Here is a 13,555-nt window from a genome sequence, read left to right as displayed (position 1 = left end):
CTTACAGTACCTTCAGTATACAGCCACAGTTGCAATCTATTAGATCTACAGGGAATGAAATCACTGCAACATTTCAAACAGACCTAAAATAAATGTAGTCTGGTGACTGTAGCAAAAGAAACAAAGCTTTGACCCAATTTCAACCCAGCTCTTGCTTTTTCATCCATATCCACATACATCCAGCTAACCACATCAAGGACACTCGAAACTACTAAGTATGATAAATGACTTTCTCTGTCCATTTCATAATCTGTACAAGACATTTCTTTGGCGCTTTCTCTCTCTCAGGTCTGGAACAACCTCAAGAAAGCAAGCCAAACTCATAACTGCTTCCCAAGCCCCATGAGTGAAAAAACATTACTTAGATCTATCAGTACATTAGGATCTGGCCACATTAACCCCATAGTGGAGAGCGTCCATTAAAGCCAGAGACTTCAGTAGGAAATGACTCCATCAGAAAGCCCAAATGAAAGGAAACAGTCTGATATTAGTGCTGCAGCGGTGGCAGGGTAGTGAGAGGCTTTTGCCAGGTGACCTCGGACTAACAGAAGTTGATCGACCTTGATGCACATGCAACATTTATCAAGTGGAAAATGACCAGATAACGACGTGAGAGAGCTGGAAACTGGAAAGGGAAAGATCGTGCAGCCCATTTAACCATCAACACACTGCTGCAAAACCTTTTTTCCAAGAGAAACTGTTTGTTGTAAAAAAGCATTGTGTTGACATTAATTTTGCAATATTACAGACTATATCAGTATTAGGTTTTTTCTGTTGTAAAGTTAGAATTACATCAGAACAATGTTGGGGCGATGGGATAAGGTTGAACCAATGACCAATTCGATGGCCAGAGTAGGACTAACACAGCATGTCTTCCACTAGAGCGTCACCACTAGTTCCAATAGGCCATGTGCTTTTGATGATAGTCAGTAACAATGAGTGGCTCAGTGGTAATGAGCTTTCCCTATCATCCAGAGGTGATGGGAGGGCTGGGAGGCACTCGAGCGCCCTCACATCAATCGCGGCTCTAACCAATCATGTGAGCTCACGCAAGTGGAAGGTGTGGATAGCGCTATCCACCGAGTGTGTTATGCCTCTCCCAACAGTGTGTGAGCAAGCAGTCATGTAAAAATGTAACATTGCTCAAAGTATGGCTTATCATAACGATTTTTGAAAGGAAATGACCAAAGAGGTAAAATAGAGGAAGACATGCTGTGTGCAGGAAGCTGTCGTGTCTTTCCTGATCTCTGATCAGAACTCTAAATCCTGTTGAAACCATGGATGTTGTCGGACATTGTGTGAACAATGTTCGTCTGTGTAAATCCTCCAAATAAGGGATTACATTTCTTTGTTTTTAAGGTGTATTTACAATGTTGTGTTTGCGTCATTCGCTCAACGTCATCTCAGTGTCGCCGTCATCAAAGTCATTCTAACTTTCAAAAACTTTCAATGTTTCTTACCTTATCGCAACATCATTACATCTATATTTTAATGCTTATCTAAAGGTATATTGTCAGATGGGCCAACTGTGTAATGCTGGAATTATTGCACAGGTATTTAATTTTATACACTTTCACAAAATTGTAATTGGTTCTGACAAAAAAAAATTGTATAAGTAAACATGCTAAACAATTTGACTGTTATGTTATGTTATGCATACAGCACTACTGAACTACAGTATGTACCATAGCAGTATTTATATTTTACATCTAAACAATGGCCCGGTGTTATGCGCAGAGCAGACCTACATGAAAGGTGAGAAGTGAGTAACTGAGCACGCTGTCGCGGTGTATATACTGTACAACACACGTTTATCAACCTTTTGATAAAAACGCTGCCTTTTATAAAGTGAAAGTACTGTACAAAAGACGAACAGCTTTATTTCAGTCATGAATTCACAATCACATTTTCAGCTATTAGCTATCCAGCTATTATTTCCAGCCGTGGTTAAATAATGGATGAAATAATTATTAAATGCTGGACACAAACAGCAAATATGATGATTATTATAAAAAGCCAGAAGAACTTCGTGTTCATAAAATAATATTTACTTATGAAAAAAAAAAAAAAAAAAAAAAATATATATATATATATATATATATATATATAGCTATATATATATTCACGAATCAGGACATTCGCATAGTTAACGCTATCTCGCCTACCATCAGGAGATTAAATTAATTTCAACACCATTTAAACCGAGGCATTGCCATGTCTTTCACTGTTTTGTCCCTGTTAAGACATTACAAAAACTAATTAAGAAACTTGTAAAGCACGAATTTGGGCATCTCATTTCATCATTGTGAAAATAATATGAAGCACATATACACACATTCATCATGAAAAATCTGTTGTAAAGCAAAATAAAATTCATGTTTGCTTCAGCAATGAAACAATATTGTTTTAGGCTAAGTAATTTTACACAGTTCTTCGTTATACAGTACTTAGTCCGGTTTTTAGATAAAGTCCTTCCATGCGCCATCTGGTGGATATTCAGTGAAGCACAACACATTTATTTAAATTCCCGAATGTTGCTTACGGCAAGTCGCGGCATGCCACGCGCTAAATTGCGGCATCTCGCGGGAAAACACGCGCAGTCTTAATGGCCACATCTGTATAAAACTTTTCAGTGCTGTACTACTGTATGTGACACACACACGCAATCACAGAGGTGACTTTCCTAACAATACTGTATTTTGTGAATCGTTGCCATGGCAATTGCTACACACATATTTACAGTAAGTAGCATTTAAAATTAGTTTTTATTTAGACGTTATGAGTGGCAGTGAGGACTATTTGGGAACTTTAAGAAAAGTCTCTTGAGTGAAATCAAATGTCAATCAAATATACACCCAATTTATATTTATTATAAAGCCCAATAATATAAATTAATTATTCATGCACTCTGCCACCAAACTGCAATCCCACTGAGAGACAAGAATAAAATGAGGTCATATCAAATTGAAATAGATCTGGGTTTCGGTCCAGCTCACTCTGCTTTAACACACACACACGCACACGCACACGCACGCACCCCTGAACCCAGAAACCTTTCCTCAATCCAGTATTCCCAGAAAGTGACAGGAGCCTCTCCATTTTCTATATTTACATTAACTCAATTGCATTCTTCTTAAACCCTAAAGCATCTAAATACTTGGCAGGTCCTTTGGTCAGTGGTGTGCGGAGGGTTGTCTCAAACCCCCAGTATGTATTCATGCAACTTTTAGCCTTTATAGTACTGTGTAAAGTCTTGAACTAGACCGCATTTCTTCATATTTTGCTTTTAAAGAGCCAAGCCAGACGTTCTTGTATTTTTAATGCAGTCTTGAGCAACAGTTCTCCAGGCTTCCTAAAGGACTTTTTTGCTTCTTATTTTCAGCCCAGTCCCTAAACCTGAGCAATTTTAAAAAGGAATGTTTTTTTGTGTTTACTGGTGATGCTGAATGCTGAGCGGTTGGAGAAGGTGAGAGGGGAAATGAGGCTGCTGCTGAGGTTGTTACATAAACCACTCATTTTTAAAGTGTATTTTTAGGCACTTTGCAGCCTGTCACAGGAAACCATTCGTTCCTGTTTCTCTAATTCAATCAACATCATTTACAGTAATTGATGTTAATATAAGCAATATGAAAAAATAAGAGGTAGCTCAAGCTTTTTGCACAGAACTGAATCTGCAAACTTCAGGATGAGCATTATTTTTTTTTTTAAATATGGTGTCTCATTTACTTTCTTTACTAGACGGATCAAATTATTGGCCTGTATCCAAGAAAGAAAACAACTAAGTAGATTGCTGAAAATGAAAACTTTGGTTAAGGATGTTTAACGTCAATAAAACCCGGGAGAATAGTGCTAAATTGTGTTGGACTTTATTGAAAAAAAAAACCATAGTTAAAAAATAAATCATAATTTCATGAAATCAGGAATGTCTTAAACACTTGGTGAAGTTGCATCATAAATAAGGCAACAGTAGAAATCAAAGCTATGCCTTAAAGTGAAAGTAAGAGTACAGGATTGGGGCTGAACAGCTGTGTGGCCAAAAGAAAACCACTGGTAGGTCAGAAAAATGCTTCAGTTTCCTAGGTAGCAGAAATATTTTGTTCTGAATCAATAGAAAAAGATAATGTAGATTCTGGGGGTGATGGGTGCAGAAGGGTAAGAATGATGGCAATGAAGCGATGTACACCATCATGCATACAGTAGTGCCCACTGTACCAGCCCCTGGAGACAGCGTTATAATCTGGGGTTGCTTCATACTGTAGATACACAGTGTTTAAATACTGTGTAAAATGATTGCATTTAGAACTAAAGAAATAATTAGTCATAGGGAGAAAAGAGATTACATATTAATGCTGTTGTAAAAGAGTCCCGGGACAAGCATGACTACATTACAGCTGAAGTCTGGAAATTTGGGTCACTCGGTGGTAAAAAAAAAAAAAAAAATAAATCAAATCGTATGTAGGCGATAGAGTAGTTGTGCTGATGTTCTGGACTTTCGTGAGCCTCGTAATGTGGCTTTATGGGAAATCAGGTCACTAAGACTCTTAACTCATACTTGACCTCATTTTGGCATGGCTGGCTTTTTCCTTGAGTGCTGCATTTGTCATAGAGACAGACACTTACAGTATAGGCCGACAAACACTGACCGCATGTCCATGACAGACTGCAGCCAAGAACACACACAAAACTGCTTGTGTTGAGCATCCAGAGTATATCTCAGGGTTATTGTTGCTATAGAAACAATAATGTAAGGGAATGGGCTTGTAGCTGGAACTGCTGTTAGAGCTGCTTGAAATTATATTTTTAATTATAACACACAGTAAGCTGATAAAATTCAGACTAATGACTTCAACAATAATGCCACAGATATTAAAATTTGTAAATTGGTTGTAAATGGAGGTCTTCGCCACTCATTTACAAGTATGTGTGTGTGTGTGTGTGTGTGTGTGTGTGTGTGTACCACTTTCATTCTACTCACCACTTTCGGCTTGAACGGAGGCTGAATCTCTCTGTTCTCCAGTCGTTCCCAGTCGATGCGGCGGAAGAACGCGTGCTCACGTACGTCTCGCTCGCCTTCTGGGCCACAGCCAAGACGCTTGGAAGGGTGCTTCGTCATCAACTGAGAACCAAAACAGGACCATCATTATTATCATCATCATCATCATCATATTTCACACTAATATCAACATTGCAACCTTCACCATATCTCCCTCATTAAGTGGTTTGGAAATGGGTGTGGTTTAGAACAGAAGGTTAGTTTATTGTACTGCACTGCTAGTGTTGTGCCGCGGAAACACTGAAAAAAGTAAAACATTAATTTAATTAACCCCTAAACCAGAAGCACTGTGGAGATTTCTGGACAGATTTCTGTCGAACGTGACCATATTAGCAAGATTATTATGTTTGAAACTATACTATATTGTATTTACTTCAGATCTTGGATTTGTTATAATGCAGAGATTTGTTAGACCCCTGTCTAACTGTTTATTTGACACCACTGTAATTTTTTACAAAACTGCTGCTTGCGACATTTCACAAATTTTTTTTTTTGAGGATTTTCTAAAATAATCATTTAGGAAGAAATAAACACTAATTTCTCTGGCTGGATACGAACAGATTAAGTCGTATTTAAATAAGCAATTTGGTATCCGGTAAAATTCATTTAAAATGAGAAATGGTTTGTATCCAACTTAGACTAACGAATGTGTGTAATTTTAGAAAACTAAACAATTCAAACCTGGATTAATCTGCTTGAAATCACATTTTTTGAAGCTGTCAAGTTAAAATACATTGCAACCTTAGATTATGAGCATAATTCGTTACAGAAGCGGACTCGTAACACCCGTAAATAAAATCAAATTTTCCCATAAGAAATAATGGAAACTCAAATTATTGGGCCGTACCACAGCCCCAAAAAATAAATACATAAAAATAATTAACACAAAATATAAAGCAAAAATAAAAAATTAACCTGCACTTTACCTTTAAAAAAAGTAAAAATAAATCCCGACAAATAAGTGTTTCTGTTAATGCACGCAGGTGCTGTGTGTGTGTGTGTGTGTGTGTGTGTCTGGGTGTGAAGCTAAAGTAAGAGAAGAGCAGGAATCAGACCCTCCCCTCTTCTCGTCTTACACAGTAACGGTAAAATTAGCAAGGAACATCGCTAACAACTCTTGCGTGAGCGCATACTAACGGAATCACTGCTGTAAGGTGAAAATAAAAAACAAGTGAACCTGCACTTTACCTTTTGAAAAGAATCGCGACAGAGCAGTGTTCTGTGTAGAGCAGTGTGTGTGTGTGTGTGTGTGTGTGTGTAAATGTGTAAAGGCGCGAGAAGGAGGGGGAAGGGTGTGTGTAACGGGGCACGGTGTCAAATTACGTGCGTACACACACATGACGGCATGCTGACCCAGGGAGAGAAAGTAAGGAAATCTTTAACCTCTCTAATGAGACTTTCTTTTGCTTTACACGCACGCACACACGTTATAATAACCAGTACACGTGCGTTGTACACACACGCATACAAACACAAAATAAAATATGTTTTATGCACACACACTTGGTCACAGTGTAATAGTAAACAGTACACATGCACACAGATGTTGATTATACCAGTAAGAAACGCAAACTAAGACCCAGCAGGGGATTACAATTCTGCAGCACAAGAGAGAGAAAAAACATTGGCTCAGTTGTGATCACGTGACGCTCGGCGTCAAAACAAGAAGCGCATGCGTGATACATGATACTCGGTACTAGTAAACGAAGAGTGGCTCGTTTTTCACGTCACAATTTATAAAAAAATCTTTGCTTGTCTTGGAGAACACTCGCAAACCGTGTTACTCGCAATCCGAGGTTCCACTGTACACCAAACAGTCGGAACATTATGACCACTGGCAAATCAACAACACTGATCACAAACTATACACCTGCAAACTGGTGACATGATCATGGGCACCTAAGGCTTACAAAATCATGAAAAATCAATGCTGGCAACGATAGAAAAGCACTAAAACACCCAGTGCACCCTGCCGCACAAGAGTCACAGCAGGAAAAAAGGCCCAATGCTGCCAATCTGGCCCCTAAACTCCTTAGATCCCGGTCCGAGCAAGGTTCTGTTGAAAGCGCCGCGCAAATAAGTGTAATTCACGGAGGACCCACGCTGCAACCCACAGTACCCAAGGGCCCTGAAGAGGAACTGCAATGTTCCAGTCCTACAGACCTTAGCGCGGACCCAGAGGCCCTGCAGAGCCATGTCCCGAGGGACCAGAACACACAAGGTGGCACAAGGGGAACCCAAAACCTAGATGGTTATAATGTTAATGTTATTGCTGAATGGTGTACTATATATCAACCTAGATTTAACAGGAAGCTTCCTTGTAAGCTTTCAACCACGAGAGAGGCATATTACCAAAGCAAACACATGCACAAATTTACACACACTCAAAGAAAACCAAATTTATAGACTGAATCAAATTTTTCATAGCTTCATGGCTTTAAAAATTGTTGTGTTTAATCTTTAGACAAACCATTAATTCAAGAGTATCTCGACTGCTAAAGGTAAATTGAAATTTGGGCGTGTTGTTCCCTATGCAAATGAGCGTGGTTATGCACAATTCAAGATGAGTAGACAGGTCATGAATGTCAATTTGTTCTTAGTATGCTGTGATATAAGGTATTCCAATAAATAAGAAATAGGTTTAGGAGTAGTTCTATATTTAGAACTACTCCTAAACATATTTTCTATTTGAGGGTACTTTCAGAACCTGACCAGGTACGAGCTACATAATGACACATCCTACATGTATTCTTATTCATATGGCTTACAGTGCAAGACATGTTTACATTTACGAACGCAACAGAGCAAAAGTCCATAAGCCTTTCCAGGTTTTCCAAATGAAACTGGAGTAATGCATTGCACACACAATATCCTTTCAAGGAAAAGATATGTGCCATACATAGTTATTTCTAGACGTCATGAATTTCCTTATATATGGCAGAGCAATTTACATCAACGTCTGTTGCGTAAGCACACAATGTTTTTCCGGTGCGTGCACAAACTTAGCATTACAATATGAAACCATAAACCTGCCTCCTGAGATTTAAATGACTGTGCTTTACCTCTCAACATATTGCGTGTGGTTTCTGAGGGATGAAAGCTCTTAGAGGGAGAGGGGTTTATTTCATGGAGAGACACAGAGAAATGTGTGAGGAATACTAAAAAAAACTAGGCAAGTCACCTATAATATGGGTATATGCAGTATACAGTAAATTACACCAATCAGACACAGCATTTACATTAAAGCAACCTAGGATCTGGGTTTCCTACCCACTACTAGGTGGCTCGTGGCTCCACAAGACCTCTAAGAGTGTGCTGTAGCGTCAAGCTTCAGGCCGTTGGCAGGAGATTTTTTGGGTGGTGGGGGTTGCGGAGTGGGACCTCTGTGGATCGGACACGTTTGTTGGGTATATCAGGTGGTAGCGCACAATCGGATTGGGTTCCGGGGAGTTTGGGGGCTGGGATGGCACCCTAGGTCTCTTTGCCTGCTGGGCCACCATGCATGGTGAGTTGTGGTGCACTGGCTGTTTTGCAGCCTTTCTATGCTTTTCCGTGGGATCAGACTGGACCGGCTGGCCTTTGGTCCCTGCAGGAATTATTGAGCATTGGGTGATGATCCTGCCACCAGGTTACTGATCAATTATTTGGTGATCAATGTTGGTGAATGCCAAGTGTTCAGTTCAGTTCACTTGGCAGTGGCGTTGATGTCAGGGCTGATCAAGAGCATATTCTTTTTTAACACAGTGTTGCTGATTCCTCTATTCTAATTGGTCAAAAGAAGAAATTTATAAGAAAGAATTTAATAGAAATCACAAATTACTAACATAGTTGTAAGCAACAATGTGCGGGCGCAAGCACGTGTGCACCAGAAAGACAGTGGGCACACTGGGCGCATGCATTTAAAGGGGACATACCAATTCTATTATGACAGCGTTTTGGAAAAGGAACTTCCAAAAAGCCTCAGATGCTAGAAAAGAGCACCACACTCTACTGCCACTCAATGTGATGTCTCTCAATATATATCACATGGAAAGCATATGATATGACTAAGTCGCGTCCTTCTCGAGATCACCTATACCTGGTTTATCTGATTGCTCTGAATTTTGTGGATCTGATTGTCTAGTGTTTCTACAGAATATTGCTTGATCTGTATACATGGTGTGATCTTTCGTGTTGCAGGCTTTGTGCTTTGCAGTTTCCTGGTAACATGACAAGAGATGGTAAGGGAGTGACTGTTGCGTAGATGTTCTTAAACATTTAATGTAACTATAAATGGATAAAAAATATATAATGTCTTAAAATTATTAACAGGTAAATCTGTGAATCACCAAAGTATACGACGGCTAAGAGAAATAAAAGCATTTTAGGATGTGTTGCAACATACTCTACTTTACACCACGCTGTTGTTATTTACTTTCCTCTGAGAGCAGATCCTCACCATCTTTTATTCCTTACACAGAGTATAATAACCTAGTAACAAACCAACCTGCAACTAGCTGTAAAAGCAGTCTAATAATATCTACAGCTCTCTTTTTTCCCTCTCTCTGTGTGTCTGACAATGCTGTTAGACCCAGCCTGATAGCAGCGAGCTTGGATAATTCACAGTTATTTTCTCAGCCTGCACGGAGTCTCGTGTTTAGAAGCTGAGCTGAAAATGGAGTTTTCCAGCTGAGCGCACACAGACACGCACAATGCCTTAATCAGGCATCATTCAGAGCATCGCATGCAGAATAATATCATATAGAATGTCAAGGAAAATGAAATAAAATAAAATAAGTAAAATACAAGCGATAATAAGTGATTATTTGTAACGCTACAGCACTGTTTAATTGTTAAATCCAATTGGAAAGATAGGAGTTGATTTATTTATTTTCTATAACAGCAGCTCTGGCAGCTGCAAAGACTTCATACCAAATCATTAACATTTTTTAATGCGCTTGTTCTAATAAATGACTATTCTTTAGTTACTTACAGCAAAAATTATTCGGTTATGTATCGTAACTCTTTTGTGTGGTGCTGAATCCAAAATGTTTTTTTTAAAGAAAAAGATAAGTTTGCATTTAAGCTAGTTTAATTGAAATGTTAAAGTTTTTTTTATTACCCTGCAGGTGGAACCTATTAAATTAATCATGCATTTACAGGATGAGGAGAGTCGCAAATGTGTAACAACCCCGTTCTCAATATATAAAGTCTTCATCTTTCCAAGCTCTCCCATTTAATGATCTCCCCACACTCAAAGTATTATTTGATACCCCTTATTTAATATTCTTAAAACTCAAAACTCTTTCACGCACGGGATATTTCAGTATTTCAATATAAAGTTTTCAAATGAAATGATTCCTTATTTCGAACACTTCAAACTTTATATTTTGCTGTATATAATTTCTACTATAATCTAGATAATCAACATATGTTCAAGAACCAGAGTGGCGCGATTATGCTCTGTAATCTGGCAAAGCGCTATGTCCGTATGCGAAACGAAGCATTCAGAGAGTTCTTAAAGAGATGCGGGCGGATATAAAAATTTTTTGCTGCCAAGGGCCATTACTTAGCAATCAGTTTTGGACCAGCTATAAAATCTTGTGCAGATGGCCGCATCATTGCATGAGAAGGCACACATGGTGTAATAAAGGTATTCATTAATACAGTAAGTCCCCGACTTACGAACATTCTAGTTACAAATTTCCGCAAATACAACGGGCCGTGGTTTTACGAACATTCATAGATGTGAACCAATCACTGAAGTAGCTCACATGTGTTACAAAAATTAGACACTACAGTGCACCAGGTACCAATATTTATAATTACATACAATATTTTCAGGGTGTAAGTAAATGTATAAAATGTCCAAAGTTCGGTATATTGTGTGTATAAGTATAAGTGTGTGTGCATGTGGGGTGCCCGAGAAATGAGTCGGCCTCAATTCGGAAGCATGAATATTTGAAATGGCTGTCCTGTAAAGCTGAATTTAAACAAGGTCAGCTGACCCCGCTGCCACACCAGGATTCCCCTCACGATATTAGGCATCTCGTGTAATGCAGAACCAAATGACAACACTCTTACATATTGTGTGAGATTCAGTACTCGTTAGGCATGTTTAAAAAGGCTTACAAGCGGTTACAGTTTTGGCCACAAGATGACAGTGTGGAAAAGGTGATAGATGCACCGCTCAAATTGAGCCAAGTGGATTGGTATGCTTAACATTGTATATTTGTGTCAAAGTGTATGAGACTCATTTTATCGGACTTAAGAACAAATTCGACTTACAAACGTGCTCCCTAAATGGAACTTGTTCCTAAGTCAGGGGACTAACTGTACAGCAATCAGGGCTGAACTGACGCATTGAAGTATTAAAAAAAACCTAATTATGTCAATTAGGTAAATACGCTGACATCTGTTGTGCACATCAATGTGTTGCCATATTAACTTTTCCCCAGTAATTTAGTTTTCCCACTATTTTTCTCCCCAATCTGATCACATGCCACTCCCCATTCCTTAGCCAGCTCATACCTATCTCACATGCAAACTGGTGAGGATGAAGGTTAGGACATGCTTCTTCTGAAACATGTGAAGACGACCTTGAAAGAAAGCGCTATTTACCCTCTTCTGCACACACAATTTATTTCACAAACAAACATTGTAAATTGTGCACAGCTTTCCACCCTTGGTCCTGGAGACCTTCTGTCCTGCATTATTTAGTGTTTTCGCATCTGCTTCAATTCAGAGAAGGCTATAAATTCGCTGAATTAGTTAAATCAGGTGTGTTTGGAACTGGAAAAAACATTTTTTTGAAACAACACTTCAATATTCAGGGCAGATGACCACCGGGGTATTGTCAATGTGATTGACAGCTTACAGGAAAACATTTAGACATACGTGAAGCTAAGCAATAAAATAAAAAAAAAATGTGAGAAAAATGTACCCATGAACATGTAAAAAGTAATTCGCTACAAATTACTGTACAAAACATCCCAAAACATCCCCACTGTACAAAACAACAACTTTGAGGGGAGTTCAAGCCAAAACGGGACTTGTAATGGCCGACTGACATTAACGGAAGACCTCAAGTACAGTACGGTGATGAGACTCCTTGCTGCAGTAAAACATTTAAATGGGGAAACAACAATCCTTGCTAAGGTGAAAATTAATGGCTAACTTGTCACAAACTTGCAAAATTAAAAAAAGGGGGCATCCACGGACAATAAAGGAGTTCCTGGGAGGTCAGTGTTTCAGACTTGAAGTAGGCTGTCTGAATACCTTTTACCTTACTGGTATCCAAGCACTAATGAAACGCTGGTATAAGTGCATTAGTGTAGCAGGTAATAATATAACTGTGGTCTGTTATTCTGCAAAAAGTCTCGGTTTGACTAGAAACAACCAGTTTCTCCAAAGTTTTTTTTTTTTTTAACACTTTAAAGTGCAGGCTCTGGCTTTAAAGCTGCGTCCCTGTGACTATAAAGTTTCAACTGCAAGAACTGCTAGTGTTGACGTCAGTGCTATACTCTGATATGTGCTTGGACTGGATTCTGCTTCATTTGTAAGTCAAATTGGATAAAAAAAAAGTGCCTGCCAAATGAATAGATAAATGTCTGGCTTGCTTTTAAACTGCCTCCATTTTTTATCCAAGAAAAATAATGACTTGTCTAGCAGACATGAGCTCCAGGTAATAATTGAACTGGACAAACCCAAATACGCTATTACAGCTGCATATTAAATTCCAAGAATGGCTCTGAAACAAATTCGTATAAGAGGAGTGCTTATGAAGAGAGTGCTTAATAAGATTGAGTTAGGGGCTGGAATCTAAGCCAAATTTGCAAGCTTGGACTGGACTCGTTGTCTCAAATAAATGTCAAGCTTGGTCCTGTCTTCGCCTTATGTTGTAGCAGAGCAGCTTTACAGCACAAAGCTGTTCATTCTTAATACCCATGTCAGAAAAGCTTCACCTCTGAATATGACATTGGAGACTCTTTTCAAAACCAAATAAAGATCTCATCACGGAAATCCCAACATTTCCATTCAGGCATTTAGCAGACACACTTATCCAGAGTCTTACATTTTGCAGTTGATCAAGGGCCCACAAGGGACCTGGGACCTTTCGAACCGTAATCCAATGCCTTAACCACTGAGCTACGGTACCACTCCGCTTTTGATGATGTAACTTTGTACAAGTTTTTTTGTACTACATCCAAAATGCTGGATTATTTAATTAAATTTTATTACGTGTATATTTTTTTTCTTTGGTGAAATTTATATTTTCTTTTGGTTATAGAAACAACAGAAAAAAAAAGTATAATAAATATAAATGGTCTTTCTTTGCTTATGTGCACATTTTTTTGCTGAGTATATATATTTTTTGGCTAAAATGAAATAAAATAAATTTTATTATATAAACCAGGTTACTCTATATTGCGCAATCCTGACCCATAAACATAGCAAAAAATGGTTAAAATTGCTCGAGGCTTTGAGCTTAATTTAAGCTTTAGGTTTAATTTACTGTACATG

The 13,555-nt window shown here is 38.5% G+C and overlaps 1 protein-coding gene across 1 annotated transcript in view; it reads right to left on the bottom strand.

The window, feature by feature from the left end:
- Positions 1 to 13,555, bottom strand: part of prkcaa (protein kinase C, alpha, a) — a 183,011-nt gene that overhangs the window by 13,287 nt on the left and 156,169 nt on the right. The window contains exon 16 of the mRNA XM_053498018.1: positions 4,976 to 5,116. Within this exon, the coding sequence (XP_053353993.1) occupies positions 4,976 to 5,116 (141 nt within the window). The remainder of the gene's footprint in view (positions 1 to 4,975; positions 5,117 to 13,555) is intronic.

The sequence above is a fragment of the Clarias gariepinus genome, chromosome 6 (genome assembly GCF_024256425.1).
Source record: "Clarias gariepinus isolate MV-2021 ecotype Netherlands chromosome 6, CGAR_prim_01v2, whole genome shotgun sequence".
NCBI classification, from domain to species: Eukaryota; Metazoa; Chordata; class Actinopteri; order Siluriformes; family Clariidae; genus Clarias; species Clarias gariepinus.
The sequence above is the reverse complement of the archived record's forward strand: the minus strand, read 5'-3'. Positions and strand labels throughout refer to the sequence as shown.